We start from the raw sequence: 23,937 nt of genomic DNA, 5'->3' as shown, positions 1-23,937 counted from the left end.
GCATTTCTGGACCCTGGTAGCTCAGCCACGTTCTGCTCCGAAGATCTTATGCAGAGGCTGAATGTTACAGGCAAAAGAATTAGCTTTTTGTTGAGCACAATGGGCCAGGAGACTGTTGTTCCAGCTTATTCCATCACTGGTTTGGAGGTGGCTGAATTGGATGGTAATGACTTTTATAGTCTCCCAGAGGTCCTGAGCCAAAGGAAAATGCCAGTCACCACTAATAACATAATAACAACTGAGGAACTGGCTAAATGGTCTTACCTGTCAGACGTTCACATCCCACACATAAAGGCAAACGTTGATTTGTTAATAGGAACAAACGCTCCCAAATTGCTGGAACCATGGGAGGTCACCAACAGCCACGGGAATGGCCCGTAAGCTGTTAGAACTGTGTTGGGATGGATCATTAATGGTCCACTGAGTGGAAGCAGTGGTGCCTTGGAGACAGAGTTTCCCTCTGCCACAGTGAACAGGATCTCTGTGAGGAAGTTGGAGGAAATGCTCAGCAGTCAATACATGCATGATTTCAAAGAAAAGACTTATGATAAAGAGGAAATGTCAAGAAAAGACGAGAGGTTTCTGGAAATCGTAAGTCATTCCGCAAAGCTTCAGGATGGACATTACAGTCTAAAAATGCCTTTCAGGAAAGCACATCCCACACTCCCAAACAATCTGTCTATGGCCAAGCAGAGGTTATTAGGACTCAAGAGGAGATTTCAAAGAGATGAACAGTTCCATCAGGAATATGCAAACTTCTTCACTGATGTAATCTCTAATGGCTATGCAGAGAAGGTACCTCAGCACCAGTTGGATGGTGCTGAAGGAAAGGTCTGGTATATCCCGCACCACGGAGTTTACCATCCAAGGAAGAACACTCTGCGTGTGGTGTTTGACTGTGCAGCAACATTTAAAGAATCATCATTAAACAGTCAGCTGCTGCAGGGGCCCAACCTTACCAGTAGTCTTCTGGGAGTGCTCATCAGGTTTAGGCAGGAGCCGGTAGCGGTTATGGGAGACATACAGAAGATGTTTTACCAGGTCAAAGTGGCAGAGACTGACAAAGACTTTCTTCGTTTCCTGTGGTGGCCTGAGGGTGACATAAATCAAGAGGTGGCAGAGTACAGGATGACTGTTCATTTGTTCGGAGCTGTTTCATCCCCGAGCTGCGCTTGCTACACACTCAGGAAAACAGCTGAGGATGGACAGGCCTTCTTCTCTACTGATGTAACCAGCACAGTGAAGCAAAGCTTTTATGTGGATGATTGTTTAAAGAGCACATCATCTGAAAAGGAAGCTGTTCAGCTGATTAAAGATCTCACAGCTCTTTGCTTGCGGGGAGGCTTTTACCTGACAAAGTGGGTCAGCAATAGCCGTGTGGTGCTGCAGGCTGTCGCAGAGGAGCATCGAGCCAAGGACTTAAAGGAACTGGATCTAGACAGAGACAGTCTTCCCTTGGAAAGAGCCCTTGGTTTGCAGTGGTGCATCGAGAGTGACACCTTTCAATTTAAGATGGTGGCAAAAGAAAAACCTTACACTCAACGTGGCATGCTTTCTCTGCTCAGTTCAGTGTATGATCCTTTGGGGTTCATTGCACCAATCACTCTACCGGGCAAAGTGTTGTTGCAGGAGCTATGCAGGAGAAAGTTTGAGTGGGATGACAACTTACCAAGGGACATACAGCAACACTGGACAAAGTGGCTGGAGGAGCTTGTCAAGCTTGCAGAGTTTAAGATCGAGAGGTGCATTAAGCCAAAGGATTTTGGACCACTTGTACATACTCATGTGCATCACTTTTCCGACACAAGAGTAGCAGAACCGGCCTTTAACTGACCCCTTCTTTCCCTCCTTTTCTGGTGATACTCAAGGGAAATGGAGGTGTAAACCCGCCAACTGATTGAATTATAGACCATCTGGTTTACCTATAATGCAATCTGATTTCGAAGAGAGACAGGAAGTCTGGCTCAGTAAACTACTTTACTAACACACTGAAGAAAGAGAGCCAAAAGGTCAACGCCCATCTCTAAATCAGGATGTCCCACTCTATGCTAATTACTCCCCCAATAGCCCGAGGACTCCATACAGCAAGGCTGCCTAAAGAGACAAATGGCAGGCCTCAGAGGAATCCACAAACATCAGCAAATGCTGATGGGTCGTAAACCGGACATCCCTTGAAGCAACTAGTGACTCATGTTTGTGTGCTTTTCTCAATACCCCAGGATAACCAGACTTTTATGTTAAACTTAACTTTTCACGTTTTCAACTTGCAGGACTCGTTGTACGCATAATATTGATGTTTTCCCAGTATCTCTGACCTGAAGTATGACCAAGTTGTGATTTTAATGGTTTTATAAAAGTTTGTCTGAATTGTCACCACAAAACCATACTGCCACCCAGAGTTTCCTAACCATCAGATTGAATATGCTTGACTTGGTACATTTATCGATAAGTAACCGTAATCGTGATAATCATTTTTGGCAAATATAGCCTGCCTTCTTTATTCCTGTATCTTTATTTGTGTATTAGTTATACATTGAATCATTATACATGTTGGGATGAAACTGTACCATGATTACCATTTAATGTTGTCACCCAACCACAGTAAGTGTCTAATGCATGCTGTGAACAATATTGAAATGTCACTGAAATTTTGTCATTGAAATTATATGTGATTGACTATAGTGAGAAGCAGATGAGCCCCTCGTATGAATCATTGATTCGTTCAGCTCCTTGAGGCGATCGCGCCTCACAGACCGTCTCACGTGATTCGATGGCCTGCCCTTTCGACACGCCCCGGAGCGACCTTTAAAAAACTGCGTGTAGTGCGCGTTACTCAGTTTAGTTTAGTTTTAGTTTTTTTTTAGTCTTGTCTTAAGTTGTTTTTTTTAGTTCTGTTCCTTTGTTTTCTTTTCACGTCTAGTTACTCTCAGCTGAGTTCTTTTCCGTACTTTTTGTCTTAAGTTTTGCACAGTCGTTTTGCTCTTTAAGTTTTTCGTCTTCGAGCTACTCCAAGCCATTCCGAGTAGCGTAAATTATCCTCAGAAGACGTATTCTTATAATTTGCCGTAAGCTTTAAAGTTAACTTTCTCTTTAGCCAAACGTTTTGTTTTTAACCTCAGTAAATTTAGGCAAGTAATACTAATTTTGTAGCCTTCTTCGATCGGCCATCGAAGAGACTCTTAATTTGTACTATCAGTCTAAAATAGTCCGTCACGGACTCAACCGAACCAAACCCTGCGGCCAGCTGTTGATCCTTGGTCCGGTTCACAACCATCCGGAGCAGTCCCTCATCTGTAACCGACACCGCAGAACCAGTTCCAGAGACGCCCCGTTCAGCCTCAGCTCGTCACCTTGGTGTGCCTGGGCCTTCCACTAGACCACCAAGCAGATCGAGCCACGGACGAACATCTGGAACGTCTTCGAGTCAGTTCAGAGCAGAGCACAACGGGACGCCAGCAACCAAGTAGGCACACTAAGCGGGTTTGAATAAGAGTTGGTCCGTGAGGTTAAGAGTTGGTCAATTCGTCCAAATTCTCTCCATGAATCGTTCATTCCCTTAACTCTGCGTTCGCGTCCCCATTATTCCCTTTCGACTGCCTCTCACTATCGCCAATTTATTTACCATTGTTTTGCCATATGTTTCTTGTGTGTTCTGTCATATCACCTCCCATCTTCTGTCTTATTATTCATGGTACATTACCCATTATCCACAATTCTGCTTAATGAATGATATTTTGATTTAAGTCCTGGTTAGACGGTGTCCATTTGAACTGAATATCTACGATCCCTGTATCCAGAATTTACGCTTCAGGTTATCAGACTGGTTTACTGTTAGTCCATTCGTTAGTATTTATCAGCGTTATAGCAGTTAATTTCTGCAGTCCTTCTTAGCTGAGGAAGGTGGTGCCCCGACATTTTATCAACGAATGCAACATCAAATTAAGGTAGCACACACTACACAAGTGAATGTGGGTATGGTGTCGTCAGTTATGTGAGGATGGAGAACTGTCAGCATGATGTTCACGTCGCTTTCCTGCTTGGAAAAGCAAGAGTGACACCATTAAAACAGGTCACTATCCCACGTCTGGAGCTCACAGCGGCGGTTCTTGCTGTTCGAGTGGACAGGATGTTGAGAGCAGAGCTGCAGTTACAGTTGGAAGATTCAGTCATCTGGACAGACAGCACCTCCGTCCTGAAATATATAAAAAATGAAGATAAACGATTTCATACCTTCGTGGGAAACAGAGTTTCAACCATCAGGGATGCTGCCAATGTGTCACAGTGGAGATATGTCAGTTCTAGGATGAATCCAGCTGATTATGCATCCAGAGGTATGAAGGTGGATGCACTGCTGACTGGCAGCAGTTGGGTGGAAGGGCCCAGCTTCCAATGGAAGTCAGAGGGGCATTGGCCAGAGTGTGTTGTGGAGACGGCCATCTCATTGGATGACCCAGAAGTAAAAAGAGACTTCATTGTGAGTGCAGCAATTGTGAAGGACTCACCCCGTGCTACTGACCAACTGCTCACTTATTTTTCAAACTGGCAGAGGCTGAAGGTCTCAGTCGCATGGTTCTTCAAGGTGAAAAGAGCTCTGTTGAAGTTACGCCAAGTGAGAAAGGAGCTGGCGTCTGACCCAAACAATCAATCCACACGTGCAGTTGGAGATGAAGAGGGTCAGAAAGACACTTGGGGGGGCAGAGTGTTTCTTCAGATGACCTATTGGAGGCAGAGGTTTCCATCATTAAGTATGCTCAACAGCAGCGGTTTAAGGAGGAAATTGACACACTCTTGTCTGGAAAGTCATCAGTCAGAAAGAGAAGTTCTTTGTACAAACTGGATCCACGCCTGGAAGATGGCCTGTTGAGAGTTGGAGGGCGGCTGAGTAAAGCAGCGCTGCCAGAGGAGAGTAAGCATCCACTCATCCTTTCTAAAGATTAACATGTTGCAACTCTCATCTTAAGACACATCCACCATCAGCTGGGCCACAGTGGAAGAAACCACACATTGTCCACACTGAGGAAAAATTATTGGATCACAGGGGCCAATTCAGCAATAAGGAAAATGATATCTGACTGTTGCACTTGCAGACGCTTCACTATATGACCAGGTGAACAAAAGATGGCGGACTTGCCACTGGAGAGGACTCTGCCTGATCTCCCTCCATTTACAAGCGTGGGAGTCGACTACTTCGGACCAATTGAGGTGAAAAGAGGGAGAAGCATGTGTAAACGCTATGGAGTGATTTTTACCTGTTTGTCGAGCAGAGCAGTTCACCTGGAGATGGCGACCTCGTTAGACACTGATGCATGCATTAATGCTGTGAGGCGATTTATGAGCAGAAGAGGTCAAGTTACTCACATGTTGTCTGATAATGGTACTAATTTCGTTGGATCCGAGAGAGAATTGCGTGAGGCTCTTGCAAAGTTGAATCACAGCAAGATACAGGGAGTACTGCTTCAACATGGATTCAAGTGGAGTTTCAATACACCTGCAGCATCCCATCATGGTGGTGTTTGGGAGCGTGTTATTCGGATGATTAGAAAAGTGCTCAATTCAGTTCTGCGTCTACAAACACTGGATGATGATGGACTGCATACAGTGCTTTGTGAAGTTGAGGCCATACTAAATGATCGGCCCATCACCAAGTTATCAGAGGATCCGAACGATCTTGAACCTCTTACACCCAATCACATTCTCCTCCTAAAAGGTAAACCTGCTGTACCACCTGGACTGTTTGTGAAGCAAGATCTGTATGTCAAGCGAAGGTGGAGACAGGTCCAATACCTCTCAGATTTGTTCTGGAAGCGATGGGTGCAAGAGTATCTTCTGTTGCTTCAGGAGAGGCAGAAATGGAACCAAGGGAAAAGAAGTCTTGTTGTTGGGGACGTCGTCTTAGTGGTGGACTCAACAGCTCCTCGGGGCTCTTGGCTGCTCGGTAAAGTGCTGGAAACCTTTCCTGACAAGAATGGGTTTGTGCGATCTGTCCGTCTTAAGACAAAATCTAGTATTATGGAAAGGCCTGTAACTTAACTTTGCCTGCTGATGGCAGCCTGTGATGTTTAATTGGTGTTTATGCACCAATAGGATATTACGTGTACATCTGCCACTCAACAACATTTGGCTCCATTTGTTTATTTGTTTGTTTGATTGAATTGTTATGTTTGCACACCATTAACAATTAGGGGCCGGTGTGTAGGAGCCAGATTTGTCATTTTCTTTTATTCCTGAGTGTTGTACACATTTATGCCAGTAGGTGGCAGTATCTGTTTGAGTCAATTGTCTTGAACCTATATAGGTGGGTGGGTTAATCAGCCCAGGTGCGAACGCTGAGGAAGCCATACCGTTTTTGACCGTGCCGTGGCGTGTAACGCCGCAGGTTGGACTATGATGTATTTTGTGATAGTGAGTATTCATTGAGTCGGCTGTGTGTAACAAAATAAATCCGCAACATAAGAAAAGTAATGAGTGGACATTTGCTGTGTTATGCACCTACTGGCACGTGTACAAGCCCTTTAAACCATCAGCGTGCGTGGATAGTGGCAAAGGGCCACTATACACTGTGCTGCCGAGACATTGACCGGTCTAACTGCACTGTTCGTTTCAGCGCTCCGTCTCATTTACACATGAATGGGCGGAGCAGGCAGACGACACTGCTGACCAGCACTACTGACCATTCACCTCAGGCTGAGGAAATGTAGCTAGCTAGAGCACACACATTCAAATGTAAAAAAGGGGTGCTGTTATTGGTTGAAAATGCTGGTATGCAATGTTTCTTATTTGTCATTTTTTTATTTGATTGTATCAGTGCACATGTGGAAATTGTGCAACAGTGCAGTAAGAGCCTGACAACATATGCTGCCAGGAGGTGCCATAGGTCACAGCATATTTACCTGCACTTACACTTACACTTACAGTATGATCGCAGTGTATGATTGCAGATAACATGCCACTGCAGATACTCACCTTGCATTTGTCCGTCTCCCACACATTTTTAATCCCTATTCGAAAATTGATTTTAATTTGTGGCAGGCCTTGAGATGGGCAATCAATTAATTTTACTAATTAAACAACACATTTTTAAGATGAACAGTGGGAACAGCACAAACACCTTATACAACCATTTTAAACTCCATGGACCCCACAATCTTCAAAGCATGGGCCTGGAGAGCAATCAGAGGTGGTCTACGGCACAGCAACGGGCAGCGGAGAGAAGATGGATCTACCAATTAAGTACCATTCAACCAACAGGATTAAATGAAAATTCTGAAAATGACCGATCTATCTCTGCCTTTTAACTGAATGTTAACCTCTCTTCTTTTCTTGTCCCCCATTCTCTTGTTTTTTTTTAAGGAAATGGAGAGATTTTATGACTGCTGTGTAATATGAATTTTATATTATTTATAATTATTTTTATTTATATATTTATGTCACATGGTTTATGATAATCTTACATGTTTTATTTTGAACTCATTACTGGATTGTTCGAATCTTGGAGTGCTTTATAACTCACAACTGTGTTTTTTTAACATTGCACTTATTTTTAGCACTTATCACTCTCTTTTATAGTATTTCTAACACTTCCTTTACATCTTATATTTTACATTCTAATATTTATGACAATGCATGATTTTTGATTATTCATAATATATAAGAATGTGTATACACATACACACATATATATGTGTGTGTGTGTATGTGTATAATTTTATATAAATGTGTCTTTTTATTGCGCCTATTTCTTCAAGCAATCCAGTATTTTATGATTTTGGCTACAATTTATTAAATTATTTATATTTATATCTCGCTAATAATAAGCAGTCATTTTGACATCCTCTTGCTTAAACTTCTGGGAATAAAACATTTTGAAGCGAACCAGGAATCCAGAGGAAAAACATTCTTTTCATTCAGTCACACTACATCTTTACTGCCCTACCTATGCTGTGGACCTCTCTTAAAATTCACATAACGGTCCCACCCTATGTCTTATTGCCTTATTTATACTTTTTATCTTATTCTTTTAACTTCTTATTGTTTTTTAAGGTTTTTTTTCTGGGAGGACCCATCTGTGGACTCCATTTTAAACGGCTTTTTTTTACAAGACTGTTCTTCTCCTCCCTTGCGCCAGTGCCCATCGTAACATCCAATAGGATGTTATGTTTTTACCTTCACCTTATGTTATGCGTAACAGGTTACGAGACAGCTGAAGCAGCTGGATAAAAGGCCTCCATGCATGGTTGACCATCCAGGTTTGGAACCTGTTTGCCTAAATGTGCATACAACACTTACAGGGTTGACTACGGTCCTTTACAGCTATGGGGGGCAGAGCAGTGAGTTTCATTTATAATAATCAACTTCACTGTTCCTACACTATAATTAACTAAATAAAGTCAGTCATATTTTTTCTTGAACATGTAGCAAAGTTTTTCCCTGGCAAATACTGTATATTACACATTTATTCACATGAAACATTTTACAGATATACAATAAATATTTATTGACTGCAGTCATGAATATTTGTAGATGGAAATACAGCACAAGTGAAGGATTCACTGAATCCATATTAGAAAAATGTGAATACAGATTGTATTCACATTGCTGCTTGCATTGTGCTTTTGATAGTGAAGTGGCAGATCTGTGAGAGGGTGGCGCTATATCTGGTGGGTGGAGAGACACAGGGGAGAGAAGTAGGGGGTGAGAGCATGCAAAGGTCCAGGCTTGTTGTGTAATAGTATTCCCCGAATTCGATCGGCTTGTTTGGAAGGGTGCTTTCAGAAATCTGTATCTCACTCAAGAAAGCACGGACAGTCTTATTTCACACTTTGTATGCCTGTGGTAACACCAAAGACACAAAATCACACCCCAAATGCCAGAAAAAGTGGGTTTTTCATAATATGGGACCTTTAATAACATTAAGATAACTACTGTGGTTATCAAAATGTTAAGATCAAATCTCAATTTAGCTCACGCCTAATGAGGTATACATGGCTCATGTTATAGTCACTAACTGTTGTTTAAATTGCACTCAAACTTCGTGTCTGGAACAGGAGCGTCTGGAACAGCGGGGACTCTCTAGCTCTGCAGGGCAATGTTTCTCAGCTTTCTTGAGAACAACTCATCAGAACAACTTCATACTCAGCATTGCACTTCCAGGGCATCAGCAATAATCCAGTAATAAGTGTGAAGTCGGATTTGATCGGATGAACAGTTGTCCAGACAACTTGTCAGACAGAGACAGTGATTCCTTCAATTTTAGTTAGATGCATGATTCTAGGGATGGCAATGTGGTTTGGTCCAGCACTTTGGTCCTGACAAATATTTCAACAACTACTGAATGAATTGCCATAAAATTTGGTACAGATATTCATGACAGATGATGTTGAATATGGTAAACATTATATCTGCTTAACATTAACATCTTGTTGCACCATTGTGTCTAAGTATAGCCTCACAGAGCTGCTATCATGGCAGTAGACTCTTAGTCTTGTTTAGCCTATTTCTTGGGCATACCCTATTATAAGTAGCTGCTGCAAGCGATGAAAGTTATCAGAGTGGTTTATAAAAATGTCATCTGAAAAGGAATTTTCATTTTCTGCATCAATCCAATCAATAGTAATAACACTGTATACATCAAGTTGATAACAAGGATGGTGTTATATGTGTTCCTTCATAATTTGGATGTCTTTGGTATTAATCTACAAAAAAAAGGAAAAAAAAAAAGAAAAACCATTGAATGAGAAAGTGTGTCCAAACTTTTGACTGGTTCTGTGTGTGTGTATACAGTGCTGTAAAAAAGTGTTTGCCCCCTTACAGATTTTCTTGTTTTTTGCACATTTGGCACTCTAAAATGTTCCAGATCATCAAACAATGTCTAATGTAAATCAAAGATAACCTTAGTAAACACAAAATGCAGTTTTTATATGATGGTTTCAATTATTAAAGGAAAAGGTTATCCAAATCAGCCTGGCCCTATGTGAAAAAGTAATTGCCCCCCTTGTCAAATCATGAATTAACTGTGATTAGCAACATCTTTTGGAAAGCTGAGTTCAATTTCACTGGCCACACCCAGGCCTGATTACTTCCAGACTTTACAATGAAGAAACCACTTAAATAGAACCTGTCTGACAATATGGAGTACGCTGAAAGATCTCAAAAGGCCAAATATCATGCCACGATCTAAAGAAATCCAAGAACAGCTGAGAAAGAAAGTAATAGACATCCATCAGTCTGGAAAGGGTTACAAAGCCATTTCTAAGGCTTTGGGACTCCAGCGAACCACTGTGAGAGCCATTATACACAAGTGGAGAAAACATGGAACAGTGACGAACCTTCCCAGGAGTGGACGACCAACCAAAATTACTCAAAGAGCATGTCGACATCTCATCCAGGAAGTCACAAAAGAACCCAGAAGAACATCAAAAGAACTGCAGGCCTTACTTGCCTCAGTTAAGGTCAGTGTTCATGACTCAACCATAAGAAAGACACTGGGCAAAAATGGCATCCACAGTAGAGTTCCCAGGCGAAAACCACTACTGACCAAAAAGAACATAAAGGCTCATCTCACATTTTCCAAAAGACACCTGGATGATCCCCAAGACTTCTGGGAAAATATTCGGTGGACTGATGAGACAAAAGTGGAACTTTTTGGAAGGTGTGTGTCTTGTTACATCTGGCGCAAAACTAACAAAGCATTTGATAAAAAGAACATCATACCAACGGTCAAACATGGTGGTGGTAGTGTGATGGTCTAGGGCTGCTTTGCTGCTTCAGGGCCTGGATGACTTGCTGTGGTTGAAGGAACCATGAATTCATCTCTCTACCAAAAAAATCTTGAAGGAGAATGTTCGGCCATCAGTTCGTGACCTTAAGCTCAAGCGCACTTGGGTTATGCAACAGGACAATGATCCGAAGCACACCAGCAAGTCCACCTCTGAATGGCTCAAAAGAAACAAAATTAAGGTTTTGGAGTGGCCTAGTCAAAGTCCGGACCTGAATCCGATCGAGATGCTGTGGCATGACCTTAAGCGGGCTGTTCATGCTCGAAAATCATCCAATGTGGCTGAATTAAAACAGTACTGCAAAGAAGAGTGGGCCAAAATTCCTCCAGAGCAATGTGAAAGACTCATTGCAAGTTATCGCAAACGCTTGATTGCAGTTGTTGCAGCAAAGGGTGGCACAACCAGTTATTTAGTTAAGGGGGCAATTACATTTTGACATTGGTAATTTTGGTTTTGAATTATTTTTCACTTTCAATAAATTGAATTATCATTTAAAAGCTGCTATTTATGTTCACTCTCAGTGTCTTTTTCTTAAATTAAAGTTTCTTCAATGGTCTAAAGCTTTTAAGTGTGACAAAAAAGCAAAAACAGTAGAAATACAGTAGGGGGCAAATACTTTTTCACAGCATTGTATATATATTAGGGATATATATCTCCACCACTGAGGCCTATTCGATACGCATCTCGATACGCAACATGCGTTGCGATTTGCTCCTGTTCACGATATGATGCGATTCAAAAATGATTTGATAACGATATGACTTGCTTACAAAGAGATTTGGTTCGATATGATGTGATCCAGTTCGATACAGTTAGTTGTGGTACGAGAGTGTGCCCATATGAGATTTCTTATAGCACAACTCTGCTTTCCCCTCTATCAATTTGAGAGATGCATGTAATAGTTGGTTTGTTTTTACTGAGCAAACCAATAAATCCTATTTTTTAAAAAAGACATAATTCAGTATGTATAGACAGAACATTACATTTTATTTATAATAAGCAATCCTTACTCCGAATTATGTTCTCTGTCTCTACAATTTTATGCAGTCGCATTGCAAATGTTTGTATGATTGTGTGTCTATATATATTTTGCCCTGCTATCAGCTGGCGACTGGTCCAGGGTGTACCCCGTCTCTCGCCCAAGGACAGCTGGGATAGGCTCCAGCCCCCCTGCAACCCAGAAAGGGATAGTCGGGCATAGACGATGGATGGATGGATTTTCATCTATTCTAAATGTCCCTTGAATTATCATTTTAATACTGTTATCAACATGGAAAAGTGGATAGGCTTGCTTTGTGCAAATGTTTTTGAATTGAAAAGAACAACGTGTAGTGTTATATTTCACACTAACATTCTCACTTTGAGCAGTCATTCACATTTGAATGAATCAAATCTCACACAATTTAACACTGTCAATAAACAGATGACAAAAAATAAATACTTGGTTACAAAAAAGCCCCTTCAACAACCCTTTCTAAGGGATCAAAACAGGGTGATACAAGATAAAGTTCCAAAGTGCACATCATTGTAAACTATGACTTAGCCTATAGTGCGGTTAAACCATGGCTTAAACTTTCCTTTCTTAAATTTCATTTGAACATAATAGCATCCATATGCCTCTGATGAAAGCCATCCATTGTCGCCTGGTTTTGACAAGGGGGTGGCAGAGAATTCGCATTCGCTGCATGTTTGGCCATCAAGTGGTATTTCAGACTGGATGTGCTACGTTGATAATTCAGTTCACACCGACAATACACACAGATAACTTTGGTCTTGTCAGTTGACCCATCTGGCATCTTTTTGAAACTAAACTTTCTATCTTGTTCGTATCCATTTTGGCGTTTCGCGCTTGACATCCACACAAACCGGTAGCCTACTCTTTTACAAGCAGTCAAGACCAAACAAGTGCGTGGGGCGTGCCGATTGTTTTGTTTCCAGTTTACAATTGGATCCTGTAGTTTTTCTTACATGACTAGCAGTGGCCACAGCTTATAAAAACTACAAGTTCACTAGGTCACAAAGAGCGTTAAACTTGAGATAAAAAAATGACGCCGTTAAAACTGATTTGCATTAACACGATATTTTTGACAGCACTAATATATATATGTGCCCTTGTAAGCATTATTGTTAGTAGTATTATATACTGTTTTATATCTTGCGTCTTACATTATCATTTTTTCTTGATTGATGATTTTCTTTTTGTATGAGCATTGTGTCTGAGAAGAAGAATTTCATTGCAAACGGATTGCTCTTCTGTAACAGTTGTGCATAACACAAATAAAGAATTTGAAACTTCCACTATGCATGAAATGTAAAATGTTGTAGTTTCTCTACAGCTCTACAGATTATGTATTGTCTCATCACATTCAGAGAACGTGGTTGCAATATGATTGACCAACCTCAGCTCCACCTTGGCTTCTTTATCCATCTCATTTATCTAAATTGGGATTTTCTGGCTCTGATAAACATGACAACAATCCACCAACCAGGATAACATCCAGCATGAGTGGCAGGTGACACACTTACCTCCTCTTCCAGCTTGACCACTTTGGCCTGGGCATTATTGAGTGCTTGGTCTCGGATCTCGATGTGTCTCCTCTGGTCTTCTGTGGTAGAACGCAGTGCGCTTAACTCCATCTCCAGCTTCTCCTTCTCACGCATTGTCTCTTTGTCTGAACAAACACAAGAATATGCAAAGAAAATGTCTTTCTTCCTTATTTTTATGAACAAAGCAGCAAAGCTCTGGTGCTGGAACCCAACTGTTTGTTCTCATTAATCTTATTGTTATTAGTTGTCCATGCAGCAACACTCATCTGTTTGAACCTTGGACTTAAAGTTCAAGAAATGCAAAAATGGGCAGGTGGGTTGCAAATTTCCACCCACTGCTCCACCACATGAAATGTAACTCACTGACCTCAAGGTGGTGCTGTAATAATCACATTTACGTTTTCACAATTATCTTAAAAACAAATTTGCCTAATCAAAATTCTTTCAAAACATCAATCTCTCAAGTCATCTTAATCTTTGCACCACAGGTTTTCTGCTCTAAAAATGTCAAATTTTAAATATTTTTCTCAGTTTTCTCAAAATCTTATTTTCTACATCTCATAGAAACTGCAGGGACAATGTCCCAAAACTAAGTCAGGATCAGCTATGCGCTTTGCTAATCTTAGGTTTTTAAAGAAATTTGAATATATCAGTACACTTCAATTATATCAGCTAGTCAGTTTTTATCAAAATAGGTTATTTCTGAAAATGTGCAATAACTCAATGACTTCAAAAATCAGTGAGTTCAGATATCAACCTAGAATTTGAGACATTTTCAGTTTTGACAAAGCTTATGAATGGAAGCACATTGCACTTCACCTCTATGGGATGCCACAAATGCAAAAGGTTCACATATCATAATTGGTTCTGTGGATTCATACGAAATGCAGTCTACTAATCTAGGGCCATAAAAAAGAAGTCTCTCATGAAAAAGCAATATGAGATGTTTTTAGCCAGATGTCTGTCTGTCACTGTTAACAGAGATCCAGTCTGCATTGTAGTTCATACATTTCCCTGATAAACCACAGAATTGTAGAGTAACATTAGGTTTCATGATACTCCCCTCTTGCTCATCCACGCTCTCTCTCTCTCTCTCTCTCTCTCTCTCTCTCTCTCTCTCTATCTCTCTCTCTCTCTCTCTGGTACAACATCCCTAATTCCTACATCCATATCACTATTTATTTTAAAATTTTAATTCCAACCTTGGTAATAAAGTAATATTTTTCACTGGGTAGTTCACATTTATATAGCATGCATGAAACAACATGGCAAGAAAGCACAGGACAGAATAGGCCTACAGCAGACCCATGATGATAACCTCAGCCGTCACATGATTATGTAGCCTAGTGTAAGCTAGTGCAGCTGGATTCTGTAAGCACAGTGGTCCCTCACATCTTTTCTTCACCTCATAATGTTTTTCATCAAGTCAAGGAAGACTGTTGAGGAAAATACACAGCATATAATTTTTTGGACTCATCCCTTGTTACCATAAAGCTGTAATCTATCCATGGATTAAAATGTAACACAAATAAATTTGAGAAATATATGTTTTGTCTTACTTCAGACACATCCAATGAGATAGACGATAAAGTTGTCAAGACCCTGAAGAATGCCAGGAGTGGCATGTTGAATGTCCTTGGCTCTGTGTGTGTGGTACTCACTCTGTGCAAGCAGCTGGGAGATGGTTTTGCGGTTGTCATCTAAGCCGTCACACTCTTTCGCAGCAAGCTGCTTATTGGCCGTCTCCATGCGCTCTTTAAAACAATAGCACACATGCTCAGTGTTGGGACAAACACAGACACACACAAAAAAGATTTTAGTACTTTTACTCTACAGCTTTTCACGAAGATGACCATGACAGACTCATGGTTCAGTACTTGCTGTTGCCAACTCAGTCTGCTGTTGACTTTAGTACCAAATTCTGTCACTTTTTACAGGCAAAAACAGGTGACTAAACATTCCGGGAATACAGGGAATGCAAGTGTATTGTTCTCTCATAGGCTTTTAATCTCTTAATTTAATAAACTCTTAATTTTGACTAAGAACACACACAGACACACACGCTTTTCTTCCCAGCAGCTCTGGGAGCTGGTTGCTCATCAAATCATTGTTTTGAAACTCCAAGGAGTATCAAGTCATCACTCAAGAATTGAAATGTGGGATGAGTTTAGCTATCAGCAAGAATACTTGGTTTGAAGTTAAATCTGACTGAACCAGCAAAAGATGATTCATCTATTGCAATTTGTTAAATAAATAAATAAAAATACAAAAAACTTCCTGATTAGTCTATTAAAAACAATTCAGCATCACTGCAGCCATTTTTGACTCAAGCCTATTAATCAACCCTAAACCTAAACTTGACTATAACTCATTTGACAGCCTTGTTCTCACTCTTTCTCATGAAAAATGGAAAACAGTGCAGCCAGTTTTATTTGTTATAGTATACCGCTCTCCTGGTCCCCACTCCGAATTTATAGCTGAGTTCTCTGAGTTTCTATCAGTTTTAGTCCTTAAAGCAGATAAAGTAATTATTGTAGGTGACTTAAATGTTCATGTTGACGTTGATAATGACAGCCTTAGCACTGCGTTTACCTCAGTATTAGACTCAGTTGGCTTCCATCAGAATGTATATGAACCGACTCACTGTTTTAATCACACCCTCGACCATGTTCTGACATATGACACTGAAATTGAAGACTTTATAGTCTTCTCACAGAATCCTCTTTTGTCGGACCATCATTAAGTCTTCAAACACAGAAACAGTAGAAACTGTTACTCAGTCTGTCGCAGTTTTAGACTGTTTTACTCAAAAACTCTTGAGAAAGCAGTTGCCAATCAGCTGTGCGACTTTCTAAACAATAATAGTTTATTTGAGGATTTCCAGTCAGGATTTAGAGTGCATCATAGCACAGAGACAGCACTGGTTAAAGTTACAAATGACCTTCTAATTGCATCTGATAAAGGATTTGTCTCTGTACTAGTCTTATTGGATCTTAGTGCTGCATTTGACACCATTGACCATGGTATCCTATTGCAGAGACTGCAAATGACAGAGACTGAAATGCGCCATCTCTGTCTCTGTCTCTCTCTCTCTGACTGCATTTCTGTCTGTCTCTCTCTGTCTGTCTCACTCTCTCTCTCTCTTGCTCTCCCTCTCTAACCCAACCAGTTGAGGCAAATGGCCGCCCACCCAGAGCCTGGTTCTGCCTGAGGTTTCTGCCTGTTAAAAGGAAGTTTTTCCTCACCACTGTCGCCAAGTGCTTGCTCATGAGGGAACTATTGGGTCTCTGTAGATAAAAGAGCTTGGCCTGTACCAGCTCTGACAACATTTGTTGTGATTTGGTGCTATACAAATAAAAGTGAAATTGAAATTGAATTTATGTGAAACTGATTCCTGACAATGTTTGGTTCATTGAAAAGGCATCACAGCTGCAGTAAAAATACACATGAAAACACTTTTGTTTTATCCACCTTTTTATACACCTACTGAAGTGCTGGTATCAGAGCACAAACTCTCTTTAACGCTCTTATCTTCATTCAAGAAATAAAACAATGGGAAATGGACTGTAATGGCCTTACTGACCATTCAAAGCACTTAACACAAGTCAGCATTCACCCATTCATATTCATATTAACACATTGGTGGCAGAGGCTACCATGCAAAGTGCCACCTGCTCATCAGGAACGATAGTCATTCATGCATACTCACGCTGATGGCAAAGCTACGGGAGCAATTCTGTGTTTGGTATTTTACCCAAGGACACTTTGACATGAAGATATGTTTTCAACAAGATCCACAATGATTATGTTGACCTTTAACCAAAAAAGCTAAAGCAAGGTATATCTTACTATGCAAGCTATGAAGGGAGAAGAAAGAAGGGAAGCAGGAAAGAGAGATGGCAGGAAAGAAAAACAAGCTCTGTGGTGATTTGTTGCAAGGCACTCTCAGTGGAGCTGGGCTCCGATCCATGAATGGAGCTTTCTTCTCTCCAGTGTGTGTGTGTGTGTGTGTATGTGTGTGTGTGTGTGTGTAACGTAATGTAATGGGCAAACAAGCTTTCCAATACACTTATGGTGCAAAATGTCTGTCATATATGGGCACATTCAACCCCTCTTACCTAATCAATTTTTGGTATGTGATTCATTGCATCTCCCTACTTTCTCTCACCTCGGAGGTCCCTGTTAAAGTCATGCAGCCGGCGCACCTCCAGCTCCAGCTTGTTCCTCATGGTTTTCTCGAGGGCCTCCCTCTTTGAGGAGGACTTGGCAAGGTTTTCATAGGCCTCTGACACCAGCTGGATCTCTGCTTCCAACTGTCCACAGGCACAGAAGCCATGAAGGGAGACAGAATGAAGACAGGGAGAGTGAAAGATGCCTCAAACCTTTGTCCAAATGTTAAAATTAATTTCTCTGCTGAATGTCCACATTCATATTAAATTATTGACATGGGTCAAAACTAGTCTCCCAGAAAGTCATGTGTTTGTCATCTATTAACAGATAAAGCTTGGTGCCTCTCCTGAAAACTGTCTACTACAGCCCAAGCCTCACCAAATATGAAGTCCTCACTATTCACACGGAATTGGTTTCACTCTGCCAAGACAGCGTGTGTTTTGGTCACTTTTTCTTGAATTCTGCTTTGCACTGCAAAGTATTTCATCAGCATCATGATGAGCACGATGAAACCCTGTGCTACTACGTGAATTTGCATGATAGCCATAGCGCTGAAAGATTTCTTTCCAGGACACAGATCCCATGACTCTTATCCAAGCTCTCTTTTTCACTCTACTTTGTAAAATCCAAAAAGTTTCCACAGTGTCACTTCAAATTTAGAGCGAATGAGTCAGAGTTTGTAAAAAAATGTTCAAAGTAACTTAGAGTTCTTGCCTTTGTATAGCATATGATGAACTAATTATTGTTTTGTTTCCGTACAATTGTCTACAGTCTTTTTAGGACAACATTCCTGCTTTTGTGTTAATATCCCTTTGCCACTGCTGAGCAAGGAGACCGTGTCTGAAGATATCCACTTCAGCTGGTCTTTAGCATGCACTTTGACAAAGACCAAGGACTGTGGAATTTAGCCTGCATTTAGAAGGGGTCACTATTGTGGTCAGTGTGGACGATGAAGGAGCAATTACAGGAATCAATATCCTACCTTGTGCAACTTGCTGACTTTCTCGCGACAGGCCTCCATCTCCTGCCTCAGCATCCTGTTCTCCTCCGTCAGAACATCTACCCTCTGGTGGGCACACGCCATCATAGCAAAGGGCTCACCCTGCAGATGGGAGTAGGAATGCGGATGGGGGAAATGTCCAGCCTGGGCTGGTGGCTGGGGCTGGGGAGGTGGAGGTCCTAGGGTTTGATGTTGCTGCTGTTGTTGTTGATACTGATGGTGCTGCTGCTGCTGATGGTGCATCCTTGGGGTGGAGCCGTAGGAGTCATGAAGGAAACCATGACCTCTTTGCAGGTGAATGGACCCTGGGGTGAAGGGCTCACTTGCTTGGTGGGAGCTGGGACCTTGTGGATTGCGGGGCCCCATGCTGGGGAAGGGCTCTCCCTGGCTCTGGGGGTGCTGGTGAGGGAAGGAGGGATGGGAGGAATGGGAGGCGCTGACCATGCTACTGAGAATGGAGGACTGGGTGCGGGACAAGGAGCCCACGGAGGTGACGGAGGAAGTGGGACTGTGCTGGTGAAGGGGCCTCTGGGAGTGAACTGAACCCTCCTTAATGGTCCTGGGAAGAGATCAGCGGTGTGACTACATGGTTCTCAACCTCAGCTGGTGCCTTATGTTTATGTACAGAATTCTGGAAATGTTTTCACTAACATTGTTCCAAGCTGACTGGTTGTTATTTATTCATTTCACTCAAATTTGACTCAAAGAGAAAATCTGGCTAAAGTAGAGTGTTTATTTTTTCTCTGTTGTTAATGATAGCATTTGGCGTGTCTTTGGCCATCACCTGCCCCATATTAATAATAGTCATACTGATAATATAAATAATCTTATAGTCCTTATCTATGAAGTGTAAAAAAAAAGAAAGTAAAAAGTGTATGTAAAACACTAGGGGGGCGTCTATATTTCATTTTATTTTTGAGTTAAATTGAGCATGTTTCAATAAATTAGCAGTAGAGTAGGTCTTGACTGATTTTGTTTAAACAACATTTAACAACAGAGGCCCTTTCCGGATCTACAAAAGGTAGGTGGTTCGACTATCAGTCTTCCAGCCAGCCTTCCAGCAACTTACTCAGATGAGGATACAGATCACCATGCACAGAAGATTCCTGCTAATGATCCTTTTACTGAGCCAATTGCCTCTTCAATTCGCTCTCTGCCTGATGGTGTAACAGCTAAGTCTTGTCATTTCAGTGCATCTGCACTACATTCAGTTCCATTTCAATAGTGTTAAGTGGGGTTCAAAACCTTAGCATGTATTTAAGTGCCTTTTCTGAATTGCCAGTGGTCCATGTTCTGTGCTCAACTGTGTCCATCAGTAATAGTTAATCTAAGTCAAGTTTACTGTTCGGAAGATGTAAAGTCTGAGTTTGGTGTGCTAATGATTAGCATGCTAGTGTTTAGCACACTAGCTAAATGTAAATGTAATGTAAATGTACAGTACTAGCCATATACGGAATGGTATGGAACTGGATTGCTGTTTTGGTTAAAATGATGACAGAGGCACCGTCATCATTTTAAGTGTTTTATGTAATATGGGTGTTAAGACCAGTTGTTTGGTGTAACATCACTGTAATCAGTTAATTTACAAGCTAAACACACTGTACTGTTGCGTATCAAGCAGTATCAGAGGCAGTCTTGGCTAGTTTTACGCCCTGGGCGAACCATCCCATGGTGAAGATGAAGACTCGACATCATTACCTTTTGCATTGCCATTTTGCATTTGCCAACACTGTCCGTCCGCCTGTCAAACAACCGGAGTCACGTGATGTAAACACATTCACGTAGTTGCATGCACAGATTTTTTTTTTTTTTTCATTTTTCGCATAACCCAATTACATGTAGGTATATGGGTCTATATTAATTTTATGAATGAAATACAATTTATTTGGAAGCAGTTTGTGTTGTGTAGCCTGGGATCATCAGTCTATCCCTTGCCCCCCTCCCCCTTGCTTTGATCCAACCTCTGCAGTCGCAAGTTGATCCCCTGCCCTCCTCCCCCTTGCCTCTTCTGACACACACAACCTATATGACTCTCAGCAGCAAATTGACGTGACAATAAGGGCACCCCAGCGCCCACTCCACTAACTTGACGTGGAAATGAGCAGTAGTCTAGAACAGTGGTTCCCAACCTTTTTGTCTTGTGTACCCCTTGAGCCTTTTTGTCATATCATAAGTACCCCCCCACTCATACGTGTTCATGATTCTCCAAAAGTAGAATATAACACGACTGAATATTCAACACAAGTCATTTTATTTCCTTCTCCTTAAATTGAACAATTAATATTCAGGCATTATCTTCTTATTTAACTCAAATTAAACATAAAATTATGTTGCCTTCAAGGCAATGAAAATGATAAATATAAGAATATTATAGTAAACGTTTGTATTATTAATATTGTATTATTAATACTAATATATTATGACTATGATTATGACGACAATGATTATGATATTGACGAGGTTGAGCTCGTTAAGTTTGGTGAACACATCAGCGAGATACACCAGGTGTGCCACCCACTCAGCATCCCCAAACACCACAGCAAGAGGATGCAGATGCTGTGTCAGAAACACAGAAACTTCACTGCGCAGTTCATAAAGCGGACATCCGTGTGAAGCAATAGCTGTTCGTGCTCTGTGCCGCTCTCATGACAAAGAGTTTCAAACAGTCTGTGATTCAGTGGCCGGGATTGGATGAAATTTATCACCTTCACAGCATCATCCATAACAGCAATTAAATCCGGGTTCAATAATATTAACCGACATATCATCCATCCAATGGGACACGGTGTTGTTCAACAGGGGGCTTTCTTGAGTGTATCGGCTGCTTTCTTGTCAATCATAATTTCAGCCATAACTGCTGAGACATGGCGTAAGATGCCTCCAGTGCTTTGCTTGACACACTCATGGCAATTCCAACAGCTTACGTTTGTAAAATTCCTCAGTTTTACTGACACTTTCTGAGTGTTTGGTGTTCTGGTGTCGCTGTAAATGGGCTGGCTTCATGGAGTTATTTGCCAGGACTTCACCACCAAAGTAGTGAGGCTGCGGTGGGTCCACAGACGTAGAAGTGAATCCATATAAATTTTTGACTAAATTTTCTTTTAGTCAAACCCATTTCACAATTCAAACAAGGTTGTCTTATTATTATATTGTTCTTGATATAGACTCAAGAATACATCCATTCCAGACACGAAGATGCTCTGATTTGAATTCACAACATATTTATTTTACCAACCAAAGCCGGCCGGCCTGCCATCAAACTGAATATGAACATGTGAGACAATCTGTGCACCTGGGCAATAACCTGTGCAATATTTTCGGTACATTTTCATAGGATGATGTTGTTTCTCTTTCTCTTTCTATTACAACTTTGTATATACTGTGTTAATTGCATGCACTTGTTGTCTTTTTGTATGTTCTATTCACTTATTGATGCTGCTGTGAAATTTGGAATTTCCTCTTGAGGGACGAATAAAGGAATATTGAATTTGAATTTGAATTGAATTGATCCCGTTCTCTGCGTCGGGTGTCTGTCGTTAACGCTAACCTACCGCAGCTGCATCTTCTAAATAATGCTGCGAGTGGGAACTAATGCCGTGATGTCGGCAGTTTGCCGTGAGTTTTTATTTTGTAAACCACATTTAATCTTGTTTTAATTCGTCAACGATATTGCATTATATATTTAATTGTAGTTATCGTCACATGACCAGCATTTACATTGCGGTCTCATCTCGTTTTCATCACGTGATAAAGGTTAGTTGACGACGATATTTAGACATAATTTTCGTTGACGAAAGCAACTATACCTGCAGGTACACAGGTTCCCGCTGTTTTGATTTTAGTATGGCTGTGCCACAGGTTATTGTCTCCGCAGGGAAACAAGTCATAGTGCACACGTATCATTTTATTGACTGACTTATGAAATGACTGAGAATATTTTTTATTACCTTGGAAATAAATTCTTAATTTTTCCACGTATCCCCTGCAATGTGCTCACGTACCCCTAGGGGTATGCGTACCCCTGGTTGGGAAACACTGGTCTAGATAACTGGCAAGTTTTTTTTGTTTTTTTTTTGAGGGCGCATAGATTGTGCCCTCGCATACCCAGACAACATGTCCACCTGGGTACAGTATGGACTCAATGTGTGTTACCTGGGTACCAAGTGGGCATGGGCTAGAAGTGGGCCATTGTTCTGGGTTCTATATGGGTTACATATGGGCCAAGTGGGCATGGGTTGGAACTGGGCAACCATGGTTGGGTCCCATTAGGGTTATGTATGGGTGAAGTGGGCATGGGTTTGAACTGGTCAACCATATCTGGGTGCCGTATGGGTTATGTGTGGGCTCAGTGGGCATGGGTTAGAACTGGTCAACCAATTCTGGGTCCGGTAAGAGGTTTATATGGGCCAAGTGGGCATGGGCTGGAACTGGGCACCCACAGTTGGGTCCCATTAGGGTTATGTATGGGTGAAGTGGGCATGGGTTTGAACTGGTCAACCATATCTGGGTGCCGTATGGGTTATGTGTGGGCTCAGTGGCCATATTGGATTCAACATCCTTTGCTATGGATATTGCAAACTCTAATATTGTGCTAAAGCATGGATGTGTGCAAATAGATCTGAATTTGTTTCAACTTTGGTTTTCCTGAGCTTCACCCCTGGACTAAAGCATGTTCTCAGTGATTCTCAAAGATTCATAAAACCTTGGTTATACAATATTAGTCAGGACTTGACATTTGTTTATTCAGGGTTAAATAAAGATTTATTTAAAAAAAGGAAAGAGAGATTTAAAGACACTATTGATAAATACGAGCTTTTGTGGCGATTTTTCAAATGTAACTAAAATTGTAATCATGGAAATTTCCAAAAGCAACTGTATATTTAATTACACATTTTCTCCCAGTAATGTAACGGATTACAAGTACATAAATTTTGTAATTAAATTACGTAACTTCATTACATGTTACTCCCCAACACTGCTAAAGAGAGAGGAACGGCAGACAGAGACTTCTCTGACAGGTGAGCTGCAGGTGAGTCAGTTGAGCACAGCACCGTCCTTCATCACCGTCAGGTGATGCACATGCAGATGTTTGTGTACATTGTCGTCTGACCTTCCTCAGCAGGGGCTGTGCAGCATAACTGGCACATGTAAATCCTCCGGTGTAACTTTTTACTGTAAGTGGAAGTCTACACGTGTGGACACATTCCCATTGAGGTGATGACAAAAAGAGCTAATTTGAAAGAAAAAAAATGTTATCATTATCCGCAATCATGTACATCCCTAATGCACTTTTGACTTTATTATTTGTGATGTTTAAGTAATTAGATGTGTATTGTATTGTTTTATGTATTGTTTTATAAAAACAATAAGACAAAATATGAAGAGGGTATTTTGGGGCCCCAAAGGGCCTTATATGGGGCCCAAGGCTCCAGGCAAATGCCTGGT

General features: G+C 41.2%; 1 protein-coding gene across 3 annotated transcripts in view; it reads right to left on the bottom strand.

Moving 5' to 3' along the window:
- amot (angiomotin) overlaps window positions 1-23,937 on the bottom strand; it is a 107,049-nt gene that overhangs the window by 29,886 nt on the left and 53,226 nt on the right. For all 3 annotated transcript variants that reach the window (XM_070983496.1, XM_070983495.1, XM_070983494.1), the window contains 4 exons: window positions 18,475-19,051; window positions 17,491-17,635; window positions 14,984-15,076; window positions 13,302-13,447 (listed from right to left, as the gene is read on the bottom strand). In XM_070983496.1, the coding sequence (XP_070839597.1) occupies window positions 13,302-13,447; window positions 14,984-15,076; window positions 17,491-17,635; window positions 18,475-19,051 (961 nt within the window). The remainder of the gene's footprint in view (window positions 1-13,301; window positions 13,448-14,983; window positions 15,077-17,490; window positions 17,636-18,474; window positions 19,052-23,937) is intronic.

Source organism: Chaetodon trifascialis, chromosome 16, assembly GCF_039877785.1.
Source record: "Chaetodon trifascialis isolate fChaTrf1 chromosome 16, fChaTrf1.hap1, whole genome shotgun sequence".
NCBI classification, from domain to species: Eukaryota; Metazoa; Chordata; class Actinopteri; order Chaetodontiformes; family Chaetodontidae; genus Chaetodon; species Chaetodon trifascialis.
The sequence above is the reverse complement of the archived record's forward strand: the minus strand, read 5'-3'. Positions and strand labels throughout refer to the sequence as shown.